The following is a 27,452-nucleotide window of genomic DNA, read 5'->3' on the forward strand; positions in this document are numbered from 1 at the left end:
TCTGTTTCATTAAGTTTAGTTTCTGGAGTTTTTTCTTTTTGTTTTGTTTTGTTTAGAACATATTCCCCTGTTTCTTCACTTTCCTTGACTCTCTGCATTAAATCTCTTTCAGAGAGAAATGGAAGGTGGTCATTTTTGCCTGCTCCCTTTTCACTGAGCCTGGATATATACCTATGGGAGTAGTAGGATACTCCTGTGCCCGTTTAAAAGCTGATTGTTTGTTTTGCTTGTAAATGCAAGCCCTGTTGGCCTACAGAGCTGCAGTTTTGAGAGCCCAACCCCAGTGGGAGCCTTAAAAATTGGGGCCTAAATATGTGATCTAAACTTGCTCTTCAGGGAGATGCTGGGAGTTGGGGTTTTCTTCCCAATTGTATGGTGACGTGCCAGGGTGGGATTTATGGCAAAAGTTTCTCAGGCTTTCCTACCCATTTTGATGTGGGTGTTTTCTCATTTACCTAGTGAAAAGGGATCGTTCAGCTTGTTTGGGGATTTCTTGGCGGGAGGTACTCCATGTGTAGCTGCTCATTTAGTGGATCCTTTGGAAGATGGACCTTCAGGAACCTCTGTGTTGCCATCTTGGTCCTTCCCTCTGTATTTGTTAATTCCTTTCTTATGATGCCAAAATAACAAGTCTTAAAGTCTCATCATTAAATATTGTCAAAGCCAATATTACTTTAACCGAATTTTTAAATTGAAAGTAACCAATTTTTAAAATTCTGAAGTATTTGACTCCTTAATGTTATTCTAAGCGGCAAAATTTAGAAGTGTTTTCAAAGAATTCCCATATTTCAACTATATCCAGTCTAAAGCCTTTGATGATGTAAGTATTTTGTTTAATTATTGACTTACTTGCCTCTTATTTTTTTATTTTTTTTACTAGATTATGTGCTATGAGCAGGGATTGGATCACATTCATCTTTATGTCTTCAGTGCAGCATTCAGTGACTGCACATTATACGAGCTCAAAAGATGTTTGTTAAATGAATGCATGTAATTTTTGTAGGTGGGTTGGTTTATATTTGTTAGATTTATAAAAATTTCTCTGGAAGCTAAAGAAATTATTTTCTTCTAGGTCTAGCATATTACTTTGACAAAATAAGGTGATAAATTATTAATGGTATTATGTTTTGACAGTGGTGGGTCTAGAGCAAGCTCACTATTGTATTAGATTTAGAGGTAAAGGTGTTTCAACTTTTATTCCATGTTGTCTTCCTAGGGCATATTTTCTAAAACATTGAGAATGTGAGTGAAAAATTCTGTATATTCCATGATTGCTTAAAATTTTTTTTTCAGCTTCTTTATACAGATAGGAATGTTGTGGTTTGTGCTCCAACTGGTTCTGGGAAAACTGTAATGTTTGAACTAGCTATAACAAGATTGTTAATGGAAGTACCATTGCCATGGTCAAACATTAAAATTGTTTACAGTAAGTATGTATTTATTGTAAGAGCAGTAATTAATTATAATAATGAAAAATCATGAGGTAAAAACAAGAAATAAATTCAAGACCTAGGAATCATTATTTGGTTTTTCCATACTTTTTAAATAAAGACATACCACATTTAGTCTTATCTGTTACATTAAATTCAAAACACATTTTTCCAGACTTTTAAATGAAAATAGTATTGGAATTGAGAATTTGGCCTTTATATGTTTATTTTCAAAAGACCAGGCATGATGAACAATAGCATCAAACATTTTGTAGTTCTGGAAATTTCCAGAGGAACCTCTACTCTCCTTTTTTAGGTATATATTTAATTTTTTTTCATGAAAGTAAGTTATGTACCTGGTTAAATCCATGATCACAACAGTGATAATTTCCTGCCCTACCGTTTCTTCACTCTTGGTTACAGTTTCCTGAGCTGTCACTTCCTTTTTTCGTTTTTAGTTCTGTTTGATGATTACCTTTATAGTTCTAAGTAGTATATTTATATTGTTAACTTTGGAATTATAAACATTAGGCAGCACCTAGATATGTATTTTTATCTTAACTTTATTAACCAACATTGTAAAAATAATTTTTAAATTGCCCTGATATTCAAAATAAATATATTCTTGTAGTGGCACCAATAAAAGCCCTGTGCAGTCAGCGTTTTGATGACTGGAAAGAAAAATTTGGACCAATAGGATTGAATTGTAAAGAACTCACGGGAGATACAGTCATGGATGACCTGTTTGAGATTCAGCATGCCCATATTATTATGACAACTCCAGTAGGTGTTATTTATACTTTATTATTTCCTTGGTTTATTAGAAAATATCTTTTTCTCTTTACCGAGAAAAAAAGCTAAAAGAAAACACAAAGTAGAAGAAACAAAAAAAAGTAATAGTATTCAGTGTATATAAGGAATACTAACAAATCAGTAAGTAAAAGACAAACAACCAAATGAAGTAAATGGGCAAAAGATACGAATAGTCAGTTCGTATTGTGGATAGTTTACAATCATACATTGCGTGTATTCTTTTACTCAAATATTGTGTATTGTAGAGGGAGGACTTGACAGAGCTTACAAAGGTAATTAGACTGTAATTTTGAATATTTTGGTTAAACTTAAAAATAAATGGGGGTTTAGTTTTTTAAACACAAGATGATCAGAATCCTTTAAAATTTTAAAAATCTTTATCTTTTGGGGATCTTTTTTTTGGGATACCCATCTTTGTAGCATGTCAGAAATTTTATCAACATCTTTATACTTATAATTCCTTATCATGTTAAACCACTCGCATTTTTTTTTCTCTAGGAAAAATGGGATAGCATGACTAGAAAATGGAGAGACAACTCTTTGGTCCAACTGGTTCGACTGTTTCTCATTGATGAGGTAGTGAGCACATGATTCATTCTCAGAGAAAAACATGAAAGAGTTGATTTGAATGGATAGAAAGAAACAAGACATTTTCAACCAAATTCTGTATTTGCTTTATCCCTTCAAGTGGAAAATCCTTATTTTCTTAAGGAAGAATGCTAATATTATTGTACATTTAAATTGGTTAGGTTTTTATATTTTTATTTATTTTTTAGGCAGCATCCACATGTGGAAGTTCCCAGGCTAGGGGTCAAACAGAGATGCAGCTGCTGGCCTGTGCCACAACCACACAGCAACGCCAGATCTGAGCTGCATCTGTGACCTCTACCGCAGCTCTTGCAGCAATGCTGGATCCTTAACCCACCGAGCCGGGGCCAGGGATCGAACCCACATCCTCATGAATACTAGTTGGGTTTGTTATCATTGAGCCACAGTGGGAACTCCTAGATTTTTATTTTTATAGCTAATGATTCTTTCTTAATTTTTTTTCTCAGGTACATGTTGTAAAAGATGAAAATCGTGGACCAACTCTTGAAGTTGTTGTCAGCAGGATGAAAACTGTGCAGTTTTTATCTCATGCTGTGGAAAATCCCAGAAATATTATTCCAATGAGATTTGTAGCTGTATCTGCAACAATTCCAAATGCTGAGGATGTAAGTTAGAATTTTAGTCTATCAGATTTTTTATGACTTAGTGAAATATTTAATCATTTTAATCTTGGAGGAAAGTGAGATTTTTGTGGTTTTTTTTTTTTTTTTTTTTTTTTTTTTCCTGTAAATCACCTAACCAATTTAATAGGGAAGCGTTTCGTGGAAAGTTATGATTAGATCTCATGGGTAAGGTAGTTTTAGGGCCATAAAATTTGGTGATTGGGTTTAAAAAAAAATTTGTGGTACAAGTCTATTGTTTATTAGTATCTAAAAGTCTTAGATTCATGGAGTTTAGACGCTGTAATAACTTGACTAATAGTGGTGTTATGATTGTTATAAACAGCTTATTCTAGTTGTCTAGCAAAGTATGGTGGAGAATAAAAATGATTAGGTGACTGCACCCACCTCTCCCAACTCTGTGTGCCTGGAATTGTGAAGAGCACTGGTGATAGATGCTAAAGTGAAAACATAGAGACTCTCCTCTTGAGGAGGAGCTAATGGATAATAGGGTACATGAACATGTATAGAAATAATTGTATAATATTATACTTTCTATAACAAATGTATGTCCTAACTTTTTTTCTTCAATTTTTTGGCAAACTGGGAAAATAATATACTGTCTCTGCTTTCTCACTCCTATTTATGTCTTTGCCTACTGTAAAAGACTTTTTTCTCCTGCTAATTCTTAGAGATTGTTTTCCCAAAATCTGCTATATTCTCTAAACCCTAATGTGAAATTTTGCCTTTATCTTTTTTTAGCACAATTAATCATTTTTGTTCTTAAAATGACAACTTGTTTTGTTCATATTCAAGAATAATAGAGAATATTTAAAAGAATAAAATAAACAACAAGAAACTAGCATTCGTCCTTCTAGATGTATTGATGGAATCATAATTTACATACTCTTTTATGACTGTGTGTTAGCTACAAATGTTTCATGTCATTAAATTTTTTTTTTTTTCTTTTTAGGGCCACACTCGTGGCATATGGAGGTTCCCAGGCTAGGGGTTGAATCGGAGCTACAGCTGCTGGCCTACACCACAGCCACAGCAACACAGGATCCAAGCTGTGTCTGCTACCTACACCCCAGCTCATGGCAACACCGGATCCTTAACCCACTGAGCTGAGCAAGGCCTGGGATCAAACCTGCAACCTCATGGTTCCTAGGATTCTTTTCCATTGTGCCATGATGGGAACTCCTAAATATTTTTATTTAATACAATTTTTGTGGTTTTATTTTAATTTGTTTATCTAATATCTGAATGATGGTAGATTATTTCCAATTTTTGCTATCATAAATAGTGCTGAAATCAATCTTTGAAAACATTACAATTATTTCCTTATGATGCACTTAAATAGAATAACTGAGTCAAAGGGTATATAAAACTAAGGACACAGTGCTTTCAGTAAATATTCATTTACATTTCTGCTGTCAGCCATTTCTCTGTATTCTAATGCTGGACAGTATAATAATGAAATTGTTATTAGTTTTAACTAGTCCTCAAATTTGCTGTTTTAAAATGGTACCTTATTTTAAATTTTTGTGCTGCTTTGATTACTACTGATGTAAATATTTTTAATGTATTTGTCAACTACTTCTAAGTTCTTTTTTTTTGCAATTTGCCAGGTCATGGCCTTTACCCCTTTTCACATTGGGGCACTAAACTTTCTGTGATTTGTAAACGGCTATTAAATATCAATACCCTATAATTCTTGAAATTCTCTTCCCCTTTGTGACAATCACTGCCTCTGTGAATGCTCTCTGTTTCTACAAGTCCTCTTCCTCCGTTTTCCTCTAAATTAAGTCCGTCGTCTTCAGCCGCCTGCTCCTCTTAAATTGTAATTTCTTGTTCTCATTTCTATCTATGAGTACCTTGAAAATGTTTTAACATTTCCTTCCTGTGCAACTTGAAACTCATTAATCCATCTTCCTGTCAAAGCAATGGTCAGTTTCATAGCAGGGCATGAAGCCTAAGCAGATTATGTGAAGTTAAGGATGGCTCTCCATAGCTCCAGAAATTAAGGATTCTTGCATTGAGTCTGAAACATGCTTTTGCCACTGCCGTCTCTCAAGGATTTTTGTCCTTTGTTTAAAAAGTTGCCAACCCTTGCCCATCTAAACCAGTCATTACTTCACTACCCTTCAGCTAGTAGGATAACACAAAAGTGTCAAGCCATATCTTGGTGTAGTTCTAAAAAATAGCAAGGAAGTTACAATGCTAGTGAGAAATTCAATTTCTCTTAATTCATTTACTTTAGACTCTTAAAGAGGAAAAATGTAACGAAGTAATAATAATTAATTGGAAGTTTACCATGTTGAAAAGTGGGTATAATCTTGAAATACTACTATAGAAAATATTTCCTGTAATATATCAGTACAGTAGTGTCCCTAGAATATATAGTGTTGAAAAAGACCATTTGATTAAATATTTTTATACCTTGACTTTAACATGGTCTATAGTTGGGCTTTTTTGGCCATAAACCTTTACTAGAAAAAATTTTTAATGTGTATGTTTCTGTTTTAAAGATTGCAGAATGGCTTTCAGATGGTGAAAGATCCGCTATCTGTCTGAAAATGGATGAGAAACATAGACCAGTGAAGCTTCGGAAAGTGGTCCTTGGTTTTCCCTGCAGTAATAACCAAACTGAATTTAAGTTTGATTTAACCCTCAACTACAAAATTGCCAGTGTTGTACAAACGTACTCCGATCAGAAACCCACACTTGTGGTACGGATTATTGGTTATTTATTTTTAGTGTGCTGTTCACTTTTTAATATGATTAATACAAAAGTTACTCATTCATTTTTAGTTTTGTGCAACAAGGAAAGGTGTACAACAGGCTGCTTCCATTCTTGTGAAAGATGCCAAGTTTATTATGACGGTGGAACAGAAACAGAGGTAAGTCTTTAAATTTTTGTCTTGGAGGCGGAAAGACTTTAAGCGATCACATGGATGAGATGAGAAAATTGGGTTGACTTTTTCAAGTTGCTTGACCTCTCCAAGCTTCCATTTCCTCATCTGGAAAATAATGATAATAGCAATTTGGAGAATTACATAAGACAATGAATCTTTGTGCAACTGTGATCCTATAGTCGTTATTTCATAGCCAGATTAGTCATAGTGCTGGCTTTTTTTTTTTTTTTTTTTAAACCCGCTTTCAATCCAGCATCTTTTGTGATCTTTCAGTAAGCTGATCTTGCTAATAGATCTATCAGGAGCTTCTAACATGTTGGACCACTCCTACATTATTTAAAAACTCTGGACTTTGTGTTTCCATGATCACCCTCTACCACATTTCTTCCGGCTTTACTTTCCACTCATTCGCAGTCCCTTTTCGCCTCTTCTACCTGATTCTTTTTTTTTTTTTTTTGCCATTTCTAGGGCTGCTCCCACGCCATATGGAGGTTCCCAGGCTAGGGGTCTAATTGGAGCTGTAGCCGCTGGCCTACACCAGAGCCACAGCAACGCGTGATCCGAGCCGTGTCTGCAACCTACACCACAGCTCACGGCAACGCCGGATCCCCAAGCCGCTGAGCAAGGCCAGGGATCGAACCCGAAAGAAACCTCATGGTTCCTAGTTGGACTCTTTAACCACTGAGCCACGATGGGAACTCCACTTCTACCCAGTTCTTAAGTGTTACCATTCTAGAGATCCTATCCAAGGTTCATTCTTTCTGATTCCACACTCTAGGTATTTGAATCTGATTATCACATGGGTTCAAAGAACATATGTATACACATATGTATATGTCCGTGAATTTCCAAATGTCTGGCTCCAACACAGACCTCCATTCTGAGCTCTGGGCCTCCGGTCCATCTGCCTAAGTGACGTCCCCAGTTGTGTACCTGTGGGCATCTCAAGTTCAGCGTGTCCTAAAGAGAACTTTGGTTCTTTCTCTCAAAGTCTCCTCTCCACTCTTCCCCATCTTAATTATACCTCACCTCCCTGGTTGCTCACAGTAGAAACCTGTCCCTGGCATCTCCTTCACCCTCTTCCCCACAGGCAATCAGTTACCACGTCCTGTCTATTCTTACTTCTAAGGAGATCTCAAATTTATCACTTTGTGTCCATCAGTATTGCCACCTCCCTAGTTCCAGTCACTGTTAATCTCTTGCTTTTTGTCTGATGACCGCAAACACACTTTTGTCCCATTTTAATGTTATATGCATAGCAGAATGATTGTTTAAAATTACAAATCCAGGGAGTTCCTGTCGTGGTACAGTGGTTAACAAATCCGACTAGGAACCGTGAGGTTTCGGGTTCAATCCCTGCCCTTGCTCAGTGGGTTAACGATCTGGCATTGCCGTGAGCTGTGGTGTAGGTTGCAGATGCGGCTCGGATCCCTCATTGCTGTGGCTCTGGCGTAGGCTGGCGGCTACAGCTCTGATTCGACCCTTAGCCTGGGAACCTCCATATGCTGCGGGAATGGCCCAAGACATAGCAAAAAGACAAAAAATAAAATAAAATAAAATTTCAAATCCTCATATGTCATTTTCCTACCTAAATCTTTTAAAAAGTTTTTTTTATCATCATTAGGATAAAATCCTAAATACTTAACCCACCTGCAGCACCCTGTGTAAGGTGACGTCCAGCTACTTGTTCAGCCGAACCGTGGCATGCCCCTCCTTTACTCACTGTGCTTAAACCATGTTGCCCTCTCTGTTCTGTGAACACACCAGAGTGTCCCCTACACAGGGCTTTCCCGCATCTTTTCTTTGCTTAGAATGGTTTTTTACCTCTTATTTATCCTTCAAGTCTCACCTTTAATATTTATTTCCCAGGAAGTTTCCTGGGATTCCTATATTTTCTCTTATAGGCACCGTGTGTTTTTAATTCATCGCACTTATTGTTATTATAAGAAGTACTCTTTTGTTTTTTTCTCAACATCTCTTCTGTTCATTAGACTGGAACTTCTGGAGGAAAGAAGGACTCATGGTCATCTTATTTACTGCTCAGTCTTAGCAAGACTCAGCAGAGTGCTGGCACATGCTTACTACTAGTATTAACTTGCTGTTATCATTAATAGCAACTCTGGGGGATCAGTAAATATATCCAGTGGTGAACCACAAAACTAAAATTGGATGGATAATTATATGTGGATGTGAGTAGATACTGATTTTTCTCACTAATTCTGTATGAGGGGATATGCTTACTTTGGGTCAAAGCAGCTTTCCAATTGCAGTCTACCCTGTGGCTACACCTCTAGTCTTTTCGACCAGGATGTGTACATCAAGGCAGGAGGATTATTCTTTGACTTTCTAGCCACGAAAAAGATTGATCTCTAGTTCTTTAGTTCATTGAAAAATTACTTATGTAGCCACCTGTTCACACTCTACTTACTATGTTCATAACTTTACTTTAAAATCAAGTTTTAAGGATTTAACTCGATCCCTTTAGTTGCTGCCTAAGAAAAAAAATCTCTGTGGTGCAGCATCTACATTACATTTTCTTTACAAACATCGACAAAACATGATTAAACAATAAGATACAGTAGAGAGCCAGAGAGAGTAAGAGAAACTGAAATAAAGATTATAGTCGGAAAAGTACATGAGATCTAAGAAGTAGATAGAGAGGGAAAATGTGAAATTCATGCAAACAAGATGATAATAGCATAGATTTCTTCCTACCCACCTCTTTATTTCATACACGAGAGGTATTTATCATATATCACAGTCTTTTACTAGGAATGAGGAGCGGTGGAATAGAACCTCATTTGTATGTTCTGCTTTTACTTCGTTCCCTGAGAAAGACATCAGTGAAAAGGAATGGGACGCCATTGCCGGCCGGTGTCGACTGTGGGGAGACTGCTGCTCGGTGGGCTCCCCTTTAACCAGCCGCAGTCTGCGAGCTGCCGCAAGACTTCGTTTTGCCCATCAGCCCCAGGGTCTGTTACTAAGGTTCTAAACTAGTCTACCATGCCCAACTTTTGTGTCCGCTGGTCGCCTTACCTTTTTAAAAATACTTTTTCCGTTGTATCATGCATTTAAATTAAAAAGTATTTCTATATTTTGAAAAATTTTGGTTTACCTCAGGAAGTTAATTGGTAGTATGCTGATAGAGAAAATGTTGCCTGAGCCTTTGGGGTTTTTGTTTTTTTTTTCTTTTTCTTCCTTTTTTTTGCTAATTTTATTTATAATTATTTATTTTCTTGTTTTCCTCAGTTTTATTGAGATATAATGGACATACAGCACTGTGTTAATCTAGGGTGTACAGAATAATGACTTGACTTATAGCATGAAATGATGACCACCATAAGTTTCATGAATATCCATCATACATACAGATGCAAAATTAAGAAAGAGAAAAAAATTTTTTACTTGTATTAAGAACTTAGGATTTACTCTCTTAACTTTTATATATAACATGCAGTAGTGTTAATTGTATTTATCATGTGGTGCATCGCATCCCTAGTACCTGTTTATCTTACAGTTGGAAGTTTGTGCCTTTTGACTCTTTTCATTCGATTCCCCTCTCCCCACCCTTGCCTCTGGTAACCAGAAAACTGACCTCTTTTTCTCTGAGTCTGTTTGTTTTTGAAGTGTAATTGACCTACAATGCTATGTTAGTTCCTACTATACGACATAGTGATTCGGTATTTCCGATTATTTCCAAATGACCACTAAGATAAGTCCAGTTCCAGTCTGTTACTATATAAGAGACCGCATAATTATTGACTGTATTCCCCACACTACAGTTTGTACCCATGACGCATTTATTCCGTAACTGGAAGTTTGTTCCTTTTAATCCCTCTCACTTTCTCTCCACTTCCTACCTTTCTCCCCTCTAGCAACCACCTGTTTGTTCTATGACTCTGTTTTTTTTCTGTTCTGTTTGTTCACTTGTTCTGTTTTTTAGATTCCACACATGACTGAAATGATACAGTATTTGTCTTTCTCTGTCTGATTTATTTCACCTAGCATATTAACCCTCTGGGTTCATCCATGTTGTCACAAATTTCATTCTGTGACAACAGGGAAGATTTCATTCTTTTTATGGCTGAGTACATTCTATTATTTATGTAATATTCCTGTGTATATACATGGATGTATATATCTGTGTGTGTGGATGGATTTTCTTTATCCCTTCATCTATTGTTGGGTGCTTAGGTTGCTTCCATATCTTGGATATGTAAATAACACTGCAGTTAACATAGGGGCGTGGTGTGTATATCTTTTTGAATTAGTGTTTCTGTTTTTGTTGGATAAATACCTAGGAGTAGACTTGCCGGATCATACCGTAGTTCTATTTTAACATTTGTGTGGAGTCGCCATACTGCTTTCCAGAGTGGCTGCATTAATTTACATTCCCACCAACGACGCACGAAGGTTCCCTTCTTTCTGCATCCTCCCCAGCACTTGCTATGTGCTGTCTTTTTGGTAGCGTGTGAGGCGATGTCTCACTGTGGTTTAAATGTGCACTTCCCTGGGGACTATTTACGTTGAGCACCTTTTCTTATGCTCTTGTCCATTTGGATGTCATCTCCAAAAAAAAAAAATCCATTCATGTCTTTTGCCCAGTTTTTAATTGAGTTATTTGGGGTTTTTTTGTTTGTTTGCTTTTATTCAATTGTGAAATTAGAGCCTTCTCAGTATGAAAGTTAAGTGTTCTCTATTTCTTAAAGATGGTTTTCAAAAAATGACATTGTGAAAATATTTTGATATCTGTAATCTTCAAAATAACTGATACACTAAGAATTTTTGATGTTAATGGGAATAATCCAGTAATTTTGTGTTTTTTTTAAATAGGTTACATAAATGTGCATATTCCATAAGAGATTCAAAATTGAGAGGTAGGTTTAGAGATAATTTTTGAATAGTATTTTCAGCTGTAGATAAAAGGAGCCGATTACTGGTGAAATATTAACAGTATATAGCAGATGATATATTTCTTTTACAGATCTCTTAATACACGGTGTTGCTTATCATCATGCTGGCATGGAGCTGTCAGATAGAAAAGTAGTCGAAGGAGCTTTTACTGTTGGAGATCTACCAGTTCTTTGTAAGTAAAACATATTCTTGTAGACATTACAAGATTTGTTGGAAGGTTTTTTTTTTGTCTTTTGTCTTTTTAGGGCTGCACCTGGGGCATATGGAGGTTCCCAGGCTAGGAGTCGAATTGGAGCTGTAGCTGCCAGCCTACACCACAACCACTGGATCTGAGCCACCTACCTCTACAACCTACGCCACAGCTCATGGCAATGCCAGATCCTTAACCCACTGAGCAAGGCCAGGGATTGAACCTGCATCCTCATGGATACAAGTTGGGTTCATTAACCACTCAGCCACAATGGGAACTCTAAGATATGCTGGAAAATATTTTAAGAGAAAAAAAAAAAAAGCTCAAGTATCTTGATTTATTTCTGCTTTTCTTCTAAGAATCTAAAAATTATATAACTACCCATACATATACATGTATATACACGTTATAGTAAACTCTTTGCAGTTTTAGTTCTTTATTATCTTACTAAACATAGTGCAATTTGAAAAGTAAGAATTTAATAGTTTTTCAGTTTTAAGATGTATTATTTTACATTGTAATGTTCTTTTCTTTCTCCTTTTTATTCTAAATTCCCTACATTTGAGTTTTTGTTACATTTATAAGAATATATCTTTTAGAAGAAAATGTTTACCTGAAACAATTAAGTTATATGACTTTAAAGTAATATTCCTTAATCTGATGCAGTTACTACTAGTACCTTAGCTATGGGAGTAAATTTGCCTGCTCATCTAGTAGTTATCAAATCTACAATGCATTATGCTGGAGGGATGTTTGAAGAGTACAGTGAAACAGATATTCTACAGATGATTGGTAGAGCTGGTCGACCTCAAGTAAGTGATCATATTTCACTGTTTGTACTTTATCTTAAAGAGAAGGTAAAAAGCAAAAAAAAAAATTATTTTTGTTAAAAGATTAGCATTTCCAATTCAGATTAGGTTTAAAAATAAATGTAACTAAGAAAATGTACTGTAATAGAGCAGTAGAAGTAAAACAAGCCTCACCGAAGGAGACATACTCCCTCACCTCCCTCTAAGCTCCCACTGGTCGATGAATGGCTGGGTGCACTTTAAAGGTCTTTTTGGTTTTGAGGGGTTTTGTTTTTGTTTTTTATTCTGAATGGGGGCTGCTATGGCATTTTGGGTGGATCAGTTTTTCATTGTGTAGACTTGCCATGCCCTGCAGAGCAGGTAGCATCCTTGGTCCTGACACAAAAGGCTCTAGATACTGTGGTCTCTAGATACTGTGACAATTAAAAGCCAGCCGATACACATTACAAAACATGGCCTGATCTGACAGACTTGAATAAAGAAGTCATTCATATAGGTACTAAGGGAACATTGAGGAAGAGTGTCTTTTCAAGGACTGTAAAAAATTATGCTATATAAATGTATAATTTTATAGGATAAATTTGAGTATATATAAACTGCACCAAATCTTACAACTTTCATCCAGTCACCTAAATTTGTTTTGATCTTACTGCTTCCAAAATTATATTACATCGAGACCAAAGTGGTATTTTTACATCTATACTCTTGGAAGGTTTTTAAATTAAATTTTCAGTTAATGTTCAAATTCAGAAGCATTTTTAAGGCCTTTTCGACCTATTGTTTAAGGCAGACAACTGTTTAATATAGAATGAAAATCCTGAGTTTTTTGAAGAAGACTGGTATTAGCGTGTGCTCTTCTTTACTAAATTTCTCCGTTTTTATTCCCTTCCAGTTTGACACTACAGCAACTGCAGTTATTATGACTCGGTTAAGTACAAAAGAGAAGTATATTCAGATGCTGGCTTGTAGTGACACTGTAGAAAGCAGGTAATACAGAAAATACTCCAAAAAGATAGTGTTACAATAGCCTGTGTTTTTCCTTTTGATGTATTAGGGTATTTCTAGGGCCATTTTCTTGAAACCTTTCAGTAATCTAACTAGAAAGTTTGTGTCCTTTTAAGAAATTTAATAGTTAAAAAAAGACAATGTAATATTTTTGTTCAGCAGTGTTTATTAGTGTGCTGTTGCATGCATCCTTGTTATAAAAAGTCAAATTGGTAATAGAAGGAAGATAATTTTTGTATCCTTTTACCTCTTTAAAATTTGCACAATAATGCAAATTTAGTAAAGTATTTGATTGTAATACTCATGAGGAAGATAGGATAAAATCCATGCCCCACCCTTTTTTTAAGCAATAATTTATCTAGAGCTGTGAAGTAGGGAGATGCCTATCTTTTTAGAAGTTTAACTGACATTTATAGGTTTTCTCATATTTTTGAAAATTGTTATCTTTCATGGATTATTAAAGTAGCAAAGAGTGTATTATTTATATTAGTGAATTATTCAAAATGTTATTCTAAACAAGTAAGAGCTTTATGGCATTGGAATACATATCACTAATAAAAGTTTTTTCCCCTCTAGTTTGCACAGACATCTTATTGAGCATTTAAATGCAGAGATAGTGTTGCATACCATCACAGATGTCAACATTGCTTTGGAATGGATACGATCAACCTTGCTGTATATCAGAGCCTTGAAGAATCCGTCTCACTATGGTTTGTTGCTTTGATTTGGAAAAGTAGTCATTTTGTCAAGCCCCTTGGGTCTGTTTTTATAATAATAGGCCACAGAATAGATTATAGAAACTAATAGGCAGCAGAAGTAACAACGATCACAGACATGTTTAGAGGCAAGAGTTGATGAACGTGAGAAATCTGTTTTACTTCCAGTCTTTTTTTTTTTAATTTTTAAAAATTTTTACTTTTTTTTTTGCTTTTTAGGGCTGCACCTGCAGCATATGAAAGTTCCCAGGCTAGGGGTCAAATCGGAGCTGCAGCTGCCCTCCTACGCCACAGCCACAGCAACACCAGATCCGAGCTGCATCTGTGACCTGCACCATAGCTCCTGGCAATACCGGATCCCTAACCCACTGAATCAGGCCAGGGATCCTACCCACATCCTCATGGATTGTAGTTGGGTTTATAACCTGCTGAGCCACAACGGGAGCTCCTACTCCCAGTCTTTTAATAAGTCTTTAAATCAATACCATTAAAAGTAGCACTTTTAGAAAAAAATTAACTCCAATAAAAATAACAAAAATGCCTAAAATTATTTAAAATAAAGTCAAAAAAAAGTTTTGAATTTTATTTGAATTCGTATTCAAATCAAAGTATATAGTAATACTGTTGCTGCTGGAATTTTCATCTTGCTTCTCAAGCTAACACACATGTTGCTTCTAGAGGATTCTTTCGTGTGGTGCAGGTTATAAAATAAAAATACTTGGGATTGCAGAAATAAAATTAAAACCTGACTTATAGTTCTATTCTAATGCATAGAGGTTTAAAACTTGTAGATCTCTGGGGGGGGGGGACACGTATAGTATTCCTGGTCGGGTGTTATACAGTAAAATAAACAAAAGAGAGCCAATTGATATTGAAAGGATTTCACAGCAGTGTTTATTTTCTGTAGAAGTTTTAAGCCTTGTTTTAACTCCTTAAGCTAATTTTTTTCTGTTTAAGATTTAATTAGATTACTCTTTTCTGCTTAACTGGTGTATAAGGTGAGCCTATAAAGATAAATTAAGCTCATTCTATTTTATTTTACTACATTTTCAAAACATATAGGTTTTGCATCTGGATTGAACAAAGATGGAATTGAATCAAAATTACAAGGTTAGATGCATTTCCTTCTAAAAAATTATATTCTATAAATTTTAATGAAAAAGTCCCATTATTGTGAAGATAAGAATACTCTTTGTATTTTTCAAAGTAACCTTGTTTGCAGAAAAAAATATTATGAACTATTTCTTTTTTACAGGTTGGCACATGTACACATGTACTTTTTTCTGAATTAATCTATTCTCTCAGAATATCTTCATTTGTATAATATATTAACTTGGTTTTTTTTTTTTTTTTAAATGATCCTGGTGTTTGGAAATGTTGCCCATAAGTACACAGCTCTTTTTTTTTTTTTCCTTTTCTAGTTTAATTGAAGATATAAACCTAGCTTGATTATGGGCTTCTCATTCTAATCTGTGCTAATGATGTATTCTATCAAACCTCAGTTTTAGCTTTCAGTTAGTCACTCAGTATTTCATTACTTATCTTTTAAAATATCAAAATGTTCTTGAGCATTTATTAGGATTAGAAATTGCTACCTCTTCATTGCATTGAGACTGTCTTCCAGTAAAAGAAAAAACGTTAGATCCCTAAAAATATTTAGCCAATTTTATTTTATCCTTTACTTGACTATACATATAAAGAAAAATGCAGAGATAAGGATGAAGTAGTAAAATTGTCTTTCTGAAAAATATTGTTGAAACATGCTGATAAGCAGCAGCTCGGTTTCATAATGCTGCTGCTGAAAAACAGATCTATGAAATAGTTTTATTATCCTTTATGTATTGACAGATTTTGTAATGGAGTTTTTAAAGCACATATTTTTTATCATAATGATCAAATACACAAGAAATTAGACCAAGGAATACCTTGCTGTATTCTGATAACTATGATGATTTAACGTTTCTTAGCTGTTCTTCATAGTGCATATTTGCCTTGTTTTCAGTTATTATAGGGTAGCTAAGATTTGCTTATAAAGAATAGCCAAATTATTATATAACTGGAGAGAATGTTTTAGTTTCCTTGAAAGTCTGCCTTAAATTTATTCGAAAGAGTCCTTAGCATAGAATATGCTGTTTCCTCGATTTGGTTATATCCTCCAGGAGCTCTCCCACCCCTCCTAGAATAGAATGCACACTTTCACCAGAACCCACAGAGTCCTATCTGATGTCCCCCTGCCTTTATCTCTGTCACTCTCCCTCTTCTATTCTACTTTGGCCAAATCGGCCATCCTGCTGTTCCTTAAACACACCGAGCTTGTTCCCTCCTCAGGTGCTTGCACTTCCTGCTCCTCACTCTTGGAACACTTCTGGTGTATTTTTCATGGCCTGAACCTTCACTACATTCAGGTCTTAGTTCAAATATCAACTCCTCAGAGAGGCTTTCTGAACTACTTTGTTTAAACCCATATTTATAGAGAGGAAGGCAAAACAACTTGTGTATTATTATTGCTGTTTTCCTGTTCTTGGAAAAAGTAATGTGTTTATGTTGAAAAATTAGGATGACTGAATCCTTTCTTTAATCAGAAATTTTAAAGCTGTATATCAGAAATACACATATGCTTAATTAAATAAAAGCATAAAATTATTATTCTTTAGGTCCTTTGGCAGCTTAATTTTCTTTCATGATACCTTTTATTACCTGAAACTATAGTATTTATTATTCATTTGTTATTGATTGCTTTCTTCAGTAAAATGTAAGTTTTATAAAGAGCCTTATCTTGCTCACTGCTATAAACCTTAAACTTAGTGCTCAGCTATAGTAAGCATTATTGTTTGCTTGATTAACTTATTCAATGTTAATTTAATAGTGGGTAATTAAGAAAATTAGCAAAGACTTCAAAAGCCTTATTACTTAGCCAAACACTTAAAACTACTGCTGCCTAAGCAGTATTGCTTAAGCTAAAGTACTTTTCAGAGAACCTCGCCTTCTGAAAGCTGTGATTTTGTGAGTGGCTATTCTGTGTAAGATTGAATAGATTGTGGTATTCCCACGCTCTGCTCTAACTCTGTCCAATCTCCTGGGCTTCATAGCAGGGAACAGAGAACACTGTATGCAATAGGCTACCAGGTTGCTCTGATCTCCAACAGTCCGTGAGAGCGCACTTGCATTGATTCTTATTCAGAGGTTCCTTCCAAGTGCAATAGTGTCCTATTCAGAGATGCCGAAGTAAATATTAAAATCATCAGCTAAAATGGGCATAAGTAGGTACCTCCAGAGAGTGGCAAACTACAAGGAGAAGAAAGACTGGTGTTATTCTGAACAATCTCTGTAGAACTATTTGACTCTTTTTACTTTGTGTGTATACATCTCTGATAAAAGTTTAGAAAAGAAAAGAGGGGTTCTCATTGTGATGCAGCGGGTTAAGGATCCAGCCTTTTTTCTGCAGTGGCTTGGGTTGCTACTGGGGCCTGGGTCTGATCCCCAGCCTGGCATAGTGGGCTAAGGATCTGGCATTGCCACAGTTGTGGTATAGGTTGCAGCAGCAGCTTGGATTCGGTCCCTGGCCTGGAAACTTCCTTATGCTGCAGATATGGCTGAAAAAGAAAAGAAAAACTATTGCCATATTGGAAGTCAGGGAGTAAAGCAGTTACCTAGACCCGGAGCAAGTTACTTAGCCTCTCTATTCTTTAGTTTCCTAACATGTGTATGAAATCATATTAATATCTGTCATATTGTGTTTTTTTGAGGATTAAATAATACAAATGTATTTTAAAACTCCAGGTTGTACATGTTATCATTCATTGTTACTGTTATTATTTGTATTATTTGTACTATTAGAAAGTTTTTTTTAGCATATTAGTTGGTTCTTTTATTTAAATGATGTTTTTTTTAAGCCACTTAAGTAGGGACCATAGTTCTTCCCAGAATAATTACACAGAAATGCAACTTCAGAATATGTAATAATAAGTTCCATTTTGTGTTGTTTCCTTATTTACTAAAGTAAAAATGTGTTTTCTATAATTGAATAGAATTGTGTTTGAAGAATTTGAATGATTTATCATCTCTGGACTTGATAAAGATGGATGAAGATATTAATTTCAAGCCAACTGGTAATTCTTTCATCATTGTTAGTAATTTTAACAGTTTAAATTAAGACTAAATTTAAAAAATTTGTTTTACTAAAATTTAGATGATGGTAAAATTATGGTGTCAGTTCTCAAAAGGGCATCAACATTATTAGCATGATACATTTATATGAGTCATGTATAAAATTATAGAGCTTCTTTTCGACAGGCATGGAGTTTGTCTTCGCTAATTCTGGAGACTTTTAGCAGAGGTTGAAATGCCCACATCTCTGGGTTGCTTCATTCCTGTTATAAATCTTATAGCTATCCTTTTGCCAGGTCTTAATTATTCAACCACTGATTCTCTGGATGGTTACTTGGGCCCCTTTTCTGCCTCTCTCTCCTATTTAGGATGTAATAGAAGCGAGAAGGAATGTTTTGTAGTTTTTAGCACTCATGATTAGAAGTTTCTTGCAGGGAGTTCCCGTCGTGGTGCAGTGGTTAACGAATCCGACTAGGAACCATGAGGTTGCCGGTTCGGTCCCTGCCCTTGCTCAGTGGGTTAAGGATCTGGCATTGCTGGGAGCTGTGGTGTAGGTCGCAGATGTGGCTTGGATCCCGCGTTGCTGTGGCTCAGGCGTGGGCCGGAGACTACAGCTCCGATTAGACCCCTAGCCTGGGAACCTCCATATGCCGTGGGAGCGGCCCAAGAAATAGCAAAAAAAAAAAAAAAAAAAAAGAAGTTTCTTGCAGGGAAATTATGACACATTAATTCATTATGGCAAATTAATCTTTTTATGAAAAGATATTTTACTGAATAAAATCTGGGAAATATAGAAAAGTTGTGTGGGTTTTTTTGTCTTTTTTTTAGGGCCTCATCCATGGCTTTTGGAGGTTTCCAGGCTAAGGGTGGAATCAGCTGTAGCCATTGACCTATACACCACAGCTCACGGCAACGCTGGATCCTTAACCCACTGAGCGAGGCCAGGGATTGAACCTGCATCCTCATGGATACTAGTCAGGTTCTTTAACTGCTGAGCCATGACAGTAACTCTTAGAAAAATTTTTAAAAAATCAGAGTCTGTTAACATTTAGCATCTATCCATCCATTTTTAAACATCCTCACAGACACATTCAGAATAATATTTGACGAAATATCTGGACACTCTATGGCCCAGTTAAGTTGACATATAAAATTAACTATCACAGCAGGTTAACATAAAATCTGGAGTTCTTGTGACTCAGCGGGTTAAGAGCCTCACATAGAGTCTGTGAAGATGCAGGTTCTATCCCTGGCCTCACTCAGTGGGTTAAGGATCGTGCATTACCTTGAGCTGCAGTGTAGTTTGCAGATGTGGCTCGCAGTTGGTGTTGCTGTGGCTGTGGTGTAGGCCAGAAGCTGCAGCTCCAATTCACTCCCTAGTGCTGGAACTTCCATATTCCGTGGGTATGGCCTTAAAAAAAAGAATAAACATTGAATATAGCTGAATTCTCAGAGGAATAAATACTGTATTGTACATGATACCCTTTAACTGGCTCCTCCTCTGGGCCCAGGTTGGCCACGTACTCTACTTTGAAAGTATGTATTATAACAATACCCAATCATTGGACGCTTGTCCTTTGTGTTTATTAACTCAGCAAGCTCAACTCTTGTTTTGTTTTATTTTGTTTTGTTTTGTTTTGTTTTTGTTTTTGGTTGCACAGCTGAAGCAATGCCAGATCCTTAACCCACTGCACCAGGCAGTTACACTGTACACCATCGAGCGAGCTACTAACACACACACACACACACACACACACACACACACACACACACACACACACACACACACACACACACTGATAGATTCAGAACACAGCAGCTGGGGCAGTAGGAGATGGAAGAGGTGCATTCGCAAGGCCTCTACTTCCACTTCCACATCCCAGCTCTTCACTTCTATTTTGAAATATCTTCAGTTTCCTACCATGCGGATATTCATCATTCAAAAGCTATATGGGGAGTTCCCGTCATGGCTCCGTGGTTAACGAATCCGACTAGGAACCATGAGGTTGCGGGTTCGATCCCTGGCCTTGCTCAGAGGGTTGAGGATCCGGCGTTGCCGTGAGCTGTGGTGTAGGTCGCAAACGCAGCTCGGATCCCCCGTTGCTGTGACTCTGGCATAGGCGGCTACAGCTCTGGTTCGACCCCTAGCCTGGGAACCTCCACATGCCACGGGGGCGGCCCAAGAAATGGCAAAAAGACCAAAAAAAAAAAAAAAGCTATATGGATAGCAAGTTGCTTCTTTATTTCCTCTCTTCACTTGCAAATCTGTTAAAGTTCCAGTCCTTCTTCCTTAAGTCATTTTCCTCATGGCTTCCTTTCTAGGTTATTTTTATGCCTACCTAGGAAATAAATAGATTACCTAGGAAATCTTCATCCTTACTAATAAGCTAGCAAGTATCAGACCTTTTCTCAAAATCTTTCATTTTCTCTAGCAGGGAGATACCCTATATTAATTTATAAACACCTAGGATAAGAGGAGCATCTTTAATCCACCCTAAAGGGTAACATACTAGTTTCCTTGGTAACCATATTCTCACCGTCTCACACAGTGCTCTCAGAAGCTCCCTCTCATGAACTACTGTTACTCATGTTTTGTCTGAACATATGCACCAGGCTCCTAATTGGGAAAGCGGCTATTCCTCATTTTAAATTCTGTCTACTGTACCATGTTCTTGATGCCTGTGAGAGAATGTCAAATTCTTTCCTTCTTCATCAAAACCTATAGCACATACGCAAATGTTAGCCCTTTCCTTGAAAAGCAGTATGCCATTTTCCTCTTCCCAGCTGTTTTCTGTGTGTGTCCATAAGACTTGAAATTTTTCGTAATTTTTTTACAGCTTATAGTGGAAACAGGTAGCCTTTTAAATGAATGGCATTTCATTCACTCACCATCACTCTACTCCTCCTACCCCTCCTAACCAACCTAACCTTCTATTTCAAAATAGTTTAGTTTCAAATTCCAATTTAAAAGATTGCTCAAGAATTTTAGGTGGTCCTTTTGTTTTGAAATCAAAACTAATATCTGTAAACACCTTTAAGAGCATTTCAGGGCTCTGAAAGTGCCTCCAAGTCTGTCATTCATGTTTTGATAATAAAAGTAGGCAGCATTTATTTAGTGTTAGGCACTGTGATTAAGTACTGTGCATGCATTACTGCATTTAACTTTCTTCACAACAAACAAATGAGACACATACTCTCTTCTCCCCACATTACATCAAGAAGCTGGGAAAGTGTTCTGCACATGATCACCTAACTAGTAAGTGGTAGAGCAAGGATTCGACCTGAACTTGTAGTCATATTTGTCAAGCCACAGCTCTCATTACAGTATTTTTTTTTTTTCTTTTAGGGCCGCACCAATGGCACATGGAAGTTCCCAGGCCAGGGATCAAGCTGCAGCTGCCAGCCTACGCCACAGCCACAGCAACGCCAGATCTGAGCTGCATCTGCGACCTACACCACAGCTCATGGCAACGCAGATCCTTAACCCACTGATTGAGGACAGGGATCAAACCCGCATCCTCATGGATACGAGTCGGGTTCATTCAGCTGAGCCACAACAGGAACTCCTAAAGATAGCCTTTTTAACTTTACTCTTGATAAGCAAATCTTGTTTTTTCCCGAGGTCATAATGGCTTTGTTTCCTTTCTGCCAAAGCATGTTGGTTACTCAAAACCATGTTCTCCCTCACTGACCCTTCTCTTAGGCTTACTTTCCTCTGTACCTAAGTGTGTGTAAATATGACTGTTAATTTGGTTTTATTCTCTAGTCTAGCTATTTCACATGTGGTTCTCTCCCTACCTAACCTATAAGTTCCAGAGACTGTGCCTTCTAGGTTTTTGGTCTTTTGTACCTGATACTGTACAGGCACAGCAGAGATGTTAAGGAATGTTCCTTCAACTGATGAAAATGCAAGTTGCTTCAGCTGATGGGTAGTGTTTATTTTTCCATCTTTTCCCACAGAGGCAGGAAGATTGATGGCTTGGTACTATGTTACATTTGAGACAGTGAAGAAATTTTGTACAATCAGTGGAAAAGAAACTTTATCAGATCTGGTAAATTAATTTTCATAAGAAAATAAGTACATAATGATATAAAATAATGTTAGGGGAAATTTGTATATCGTATAATTTGAGTAAATGAGGAAAAAAGAAAGCGTTTCTAATAGTGTTCATGTTTCTCCTCCTTACGTACCTTTGATCATAAGATATGGAATATGACTCCTTAGGCTATATTTTCAGTTGATCTCTGTACCAGGGCTAGGAAAATTTCGTACCCAGAGAAAGGGCGGCAACTACCTTTTAACTTATATGATGATACCCATTACCTTGGTGGTGGCTACCAACTGTAATAGGTTGACAAAGAATATGTTGAGACAGATTCCAAGATGATGCGGCATGATGTGTCAGGAAGGTGAGCCAGGAGTGGGGGACAATGGGGGACTCTTGTGCCACCAGCTTGCAACTCTTTCCTAAATCCTTTGAATCAGAATAACAGTAACAGTAGAAAGAGAATAGTATTGGTGATGGACTAGTAAAGACAACTGATTTTGGAGAAAATGAAGTAAAAATAGGTTATACTAAGATACCAACAGCGGGGGCAACTTTTCGGTTACAGCAGTAAATAGAACCATACCCATATTGTTGGCGCCTGGTTACTGTATTGGTCCCTTCTTCTTTACTGGGAATGTGAACGTGGAACGTGACATTGATATTAATTTTCAAATTTAAACCATTTAATTGTATTTAAAATACCTGTTTATTTTTATGATAAGATTATTGAACCAAAAATTGCACATAAATTGATAAGAAGTAGAAGGCTTGTATTTTCATGTAAATATTATTCTTAACTGAGAAAAAAATCAAGAATAGAAAATCTCTAGTGTTAACATTAGCTCGTTTGATTTTGAGTTCAGTAAGTGCGAAAGAGAATTAGAAAAGGTGTTAGTTTCATTTTACAGGTGTGAGAAACCAAAGCAGAGTACTTTGCTCAAAGTCATCTGGCAGAATTAGGCTCTGGAATACAAATTTCTTTATACCTAAAGCATTCTTTTCATTACAAAGTTAGCCTCAATAGGGATAATAATTTGCAAACTATGGAAGGGTGAAGAATAATAATATAATATAACAGCAGTAAGAGTAGTAGTAATGAAAGCTACATTTTATTTATTGTTTATTGTGTGGTAGGTGCTAAGCTGAATATTTTAAATTTTATCTTCTTAATCTTTACAATCTTATTGGCATTGTCCTGGTGTGTAGCACAGTGTCTGGCATATGACAAGTGTTTATAAACATTTGTTAGTGAATGAATGAATCTTTAAAGAAACAACATGTATAAAGCAAATTTTAAACTCTCTTAAGCTAAATGTGATGTCCCAAGGCAGCATGAGAAATAAATACACAAAAAATAAAATAGGTGAAAGAAAAGATCGGACATGACTAAATGGACAAATGCCGAAATTTTTTAGGTCACAATGATAGCCAGCTGCAAGGAATTTCTAGATGTACAATTAAGGATAAATGAAAAGAAAACACTGAATACTTTGAACAAAGATCCAAATCGGATAACTATCAGGTACAGAAAATAAATATGTTTTAAATAATTTCAAAAAGATTTTATTTTGTTAAAATAAGTAATAATAATAAAAGTTTTGCCGTGTGTTTTTATTGACAGATTTCCAATGGAAGGAAAAATTAAAACAAGAGAAATGAAAGTAAATTGGTAAAGATAATTAATTATTAAGTGTTTTAAAATGCTGACTACCTGTTGATGATCTATATTTATAATGGCTTTTTAATTTTAAATTTATTTTAAATTTGTTTTCCCTAATACAAAAAAGAATATATTTACATAAAAATGTGGAGTCAGAATGTAGATGTGAAATTAATTTCCCCAAACTCTCAGACTTTAATTAAAAGAGAGGATTTGTGAGTTCTTAAATCAACAAACGCTGAGAGTGTGCTCTGTTGAGGCAAGGTAGACGATAGGAAGAAGACACTCATATCATCATCAGGAACTTTCAAGTTGGCTTGAAGGAGAACCATGTATATAAAAAATAATGAACTGTAGAATGCAATTCCCATTGTGACTCAGTGGGTTAGGAACCCAGCTAGTATCCGTGCGGGTTTGATCCCTGGCCTCGCTCAGTGGATTAAGGGTCTGGTGTTGCCACGAGCTGCGGTGTAGGTCACAGATGTGGATTTGAACCAGTGTTGCTGTGGCTGTGGTGTAGGCCAGCAGCTGCAGCTCTGATTCAACCCCTAGCCTGGGAACTTCCATATGCCATGGGTGTGGCTATTAAGAAATAATAATAATAATGGACAGTATAAAAGCACGTGTAATAAACACAAATTATGGTGGTATTCTGGGAAAGACAAATACTTAAAGCAAAAACATGAGTGAAGGAATGCATATGTGACAATGGGGTGACTATTCTGCCAGGAGTGGGAAGTTTGTGTAGGAGTGGTAATTGGAAGAGTAAACTACAGCAGAAATGGACACAACATTGTAAATCAACTATAGTCTCATAATTTTTAAAAATAATTTAAAAAGAATAAACTAAAGTTACATTGTAACCTACAGTGACTTTTACCCAGTTTGCAATTACAAATACAATGGCAATTCTTTTATACAATGCCAGGTGCTTGTTTTCTAAGTATTTAGGTCTTGGTGTTAAACCTTTTGATTTAGATGATGTGATTTCAGGTGAAAATGATTTCTTTATGTGACTCAGTAGAACCAGTTGGCAAAAGAATTTCCTTTTTTCTCCTTATCTAAAGGAAGTGAGTCTTTTTGTGGGATACTTGCTGGCATCTCATTGAATTTTATCTCTCCAAATTATCTTGATATCTCAGAAACAAACTTCTCACTGTTGTGTACATCAGGCAGATCTGTAGCTTGGATAACAAGTTAATATTCTGTTTCTTAGCTGTATTTCTCTAGAAACTCAAATATCCTTAGAGATCACACAGAATTTAGAGATCTTATACTCCAGTCCTTACAGATGAGGTAAGTGATGCCCAGAAAAGTTGTGGCTTACTCAAGGTTATGTTGCTATACTGAGGAGTGGCCTAGAACTAGACTCTAGATCTCTCGATTCTCACAGTGTTTTCCCAGTACAATCTGTTGCATCAGCTCTTGAGTCAAACTATATCAAGGTGTTTTTCCACAAGTATCTTGTTAGGCACACTCTATTTGCAATTTTAATGCTTTCTTTTACCTTGCCTTAGATTGGGTCATACATTCTTTTGATGGGGACTGTCAGATTTTAAAATTGATGACTTTATGATTATTTTTATGCATATCGTCATTTAGCTTCCTATTATAATTTCCTGTCTTTATGCAGCTACATGAGTGTGGCTAGGAAGAGTGGATTTGTGGGGAGTGTTTTCTTAATCTAGGATGTACAGTCTTGGCAGGTGATGATAGTTAATAGTTAACACTTTTGTGTCTTTCATATTTTTGTTGTTTTGCTGACTTTCAGAGCAGTTCTTTTCAGATATGTGTTTTATCCTTCAAATTTCTCCCTTAATGGCTTTTTTTTTTAATAAAATGTTCTTGGAATGTGTGGGGAGCCGAGAAAATGCAGGGACTCAAAAAAAGGACCTTGCCTGATGGCAGAAAAACCTGAAGGCAGGTTCCTAACCAAGAAAGGGAGCTCACCTGAACGGTACTAGCCGAAGGTGGGTGCTTCTGGTCAGGAAAAAAGCTCACTTGAATGGTGCATGCCAAAGGTGGGCCTCTGGTCAGGATAAAAGCCTGCCTGTATGGTACAAGCCGAGGGCAGGCCTCAGGTTACACAGCTCTCACTTTGATGTTGATGGGGAAGAATTGGGGCTTTCCTAGGAAAACAATTTCCATGTTTGCGCCAGAGAACATGGATTGTTTCTTGGGTGACCTAGTCTTTCCTGTAGTTTTATTTGTTATTCAGTTTTTCTCAGTCTTTCCTGATTATTTTCTTATTATTCTTATTTCCCATTCTTATTTTCCTGTGATGATTTGTGACTTAGCAAAATTACAACAATAGTATAATAAAAACTTCATCCTGAAGGGCTTTTCCCCTATTTAAATCCAACTTAGTTAAAACATAGTGTTTATCTATTAACTAGTTATATAGTGAACTTTAGAGTTAGGATTTTAATGAGGTCCATAGAAGTTAGCCATATCTTATCCAAAAAACCTAGCTATGAGTTTTGTCTTTGATTTTAAAAGTTTTTTAGTGATAGCTAGTTTAATTAAGTCGGTTTATATTTACTTACACTGTCTCCCTGCCATAATGCTTTGAAGATAAACACCAGTCTACAAACAAAGTTTGTAAATGCCAAATTCTTGTATCTATGGCCTCTTCAAAGTACTAAGTTTAGTTAAGATAGAGATCTTAAAGCAGGATGTGTAACTGCTACACCATGTAATAGTTAACCAGTGGACTTTTAACACTGTGATGTAATCTGTAGTGAAAAGCTGTCTATAGAATCAACCACTGCTGCCAATAAAGTGTGAGTAGTCCAGCGCCCTGAAAGAAGGGACAAAGAGGCTGTCTCCGTATGTACATTCGCCGACGCCCGTCCCTCTCCAATCGGGAAGTGCATGCTCCCGCATGCTCCCTGGCCTCCAGAGCTGGCCTCCGGCAGGGATGAACATTTTATTTGCTGATTTTTACTGTCGTCATTTTGAGTCAGTAATGGAAGAAACACTTTGGCACCGAGAACTCAGGTCTTGTTTCTCCTGTGCCTGAGCAAACATGGAAAAATCTATAAAATTGCTCTCAGAAGTTACTGAGAAATTAATCTACCTACCTCCATCTTGAGACTGAGGAAAGAGGTGTTTTGGCATGGATGGAGTGGGAGTCTTTATAATAGAGGGGTTCGGGGGAGCCGACTCGAGTCCAGAGTCTGACTTTCTCTTTAGCATCACTTGAGTACATAGTAGGTAGGAAGGGGGGCAAAATAGAAAGAAATAAGTATCAGTTGACAAACACTGAGCTAATACAGGCTATGAGCATTAGGGATTTACTGTCATAAAATCTTCAAACAGAAGTGATGAGATTGGGTTGATTCTTTTCAATTAGGGTGTAAATTCTGAGGCTCATAGAAGAAAAGATTTGCCCAAGGTTCCCTGGTTGGTAAGTAGCAGATTCTCGTCTTGGTCTGACTCCAGCAGAGGAGCAGCCACAAAGCAGAGAGCCAGCTGGTGCTGTGAGTGTTACTGCGGGGTTTCTCCTTCATGTGATGGTGAGAGAGCACTGTTCTCAGGCTGACTGAATAGGGCAAGCTGCTTGCTGCATGGCTGACTGCACAGAGCTTCAGATGTGCAATATTCTGACCTCACTCTCGGCACCAGCTTGCT

At 36.6% G+C, this 27,452-nt stretch overlaps 1 protein-coding gene across 14 annotated transcripts in view; it reads left to right on the forward strand.

The window, feature by feature from the left end:
- Positions 1 to 27,452, forward strand: part of HFM1 (HFM1, ATP dependent DNA helicase homolog) — a 91,997-nt gene that overhangs the window by 21,747 nt on the left and 42,798 nt on the right. For all 14 annotated transcript variants that reach the window (XM_021090252.1, XM_021090251.1, XM_021090258.1 and 11 more), the window contains 17 exons: positions 750 to 820; positions 1,294 to 1,426; positions 2,062 to 2,213; positions 2,742 to 2,819; positions 3,299 to 3,457; positions 5,983 to 6,183; positions 6,266 to 6,354; positions 11,203 to 11,246; positions 11,354 to 11,455; positions 12,140 to 12,285; positions 13,175 to 13,269; positions 13,864 to 13,997; positions 15,066 to 15,113; positions 18,032 to 18,112; positions 22,071 to 22,162; positions 23,575 to 23,681; positions 23,781 to 23,828. In XM_021090252.1, coding sequence (XP_020945911.1) covers positions 750 to 820; positions 1,294 to 1,426; positions 2,062 to 2,213; positions 2,742 to 2,819; positions 3,299 to 3,457; positions 5,983 to 6,183; positions 6,266 to 6,354; positions 11,203 to 11,246; positions 11,354 to 11,455; positions 12,140 to 12,285; positions 13,175 to 13,269; positions 13,864 to 13,997; positions 15,066 to 15,113; positions 18,032 to 18,112; positions 22,071 to 22,162; positions 23,575 to 23,681; positions 23,781 to 23,828 — 1,780 coding nt within the window. The remainder of the gene's footprint in view (positions 1 to 749; positions 821 to 1,293; positions 1,427 to 2,061; positions 2,214 to 2,741; positions 2,820 to 3,298; positions 3,458 to 5,982; positions 6,184 to 6,265; positions 6,355 to 11,202; positions 11,247 to 11,353; positions 11,456 to 12,139; positions 12,286 to 13,174; positions 13,270 to 13,863; positions 13,998 to 15,065; positions 15,114 to 18,031; positions 18,113 to 22,070; positions 22,163 to 23,574; positions 23,682 to 23,780; positions 23,829 to 27,452) is intronic.

This window comes from Sus scrofa, chromosome 4 (assembly GCF_000003025.6).
Source record: "Sus scrofa isolate TJ Tabasco breed Duroc chromosome 4, Sscrofa11.1, whole genome shotgun sequence".
Taxonomy (NCBI): domain Eukaryota; kingdom Metazoa; phylum Chordata; class Mammalia; order Artiodactyla; family Suidae; genus Sus; species Sus scrofa.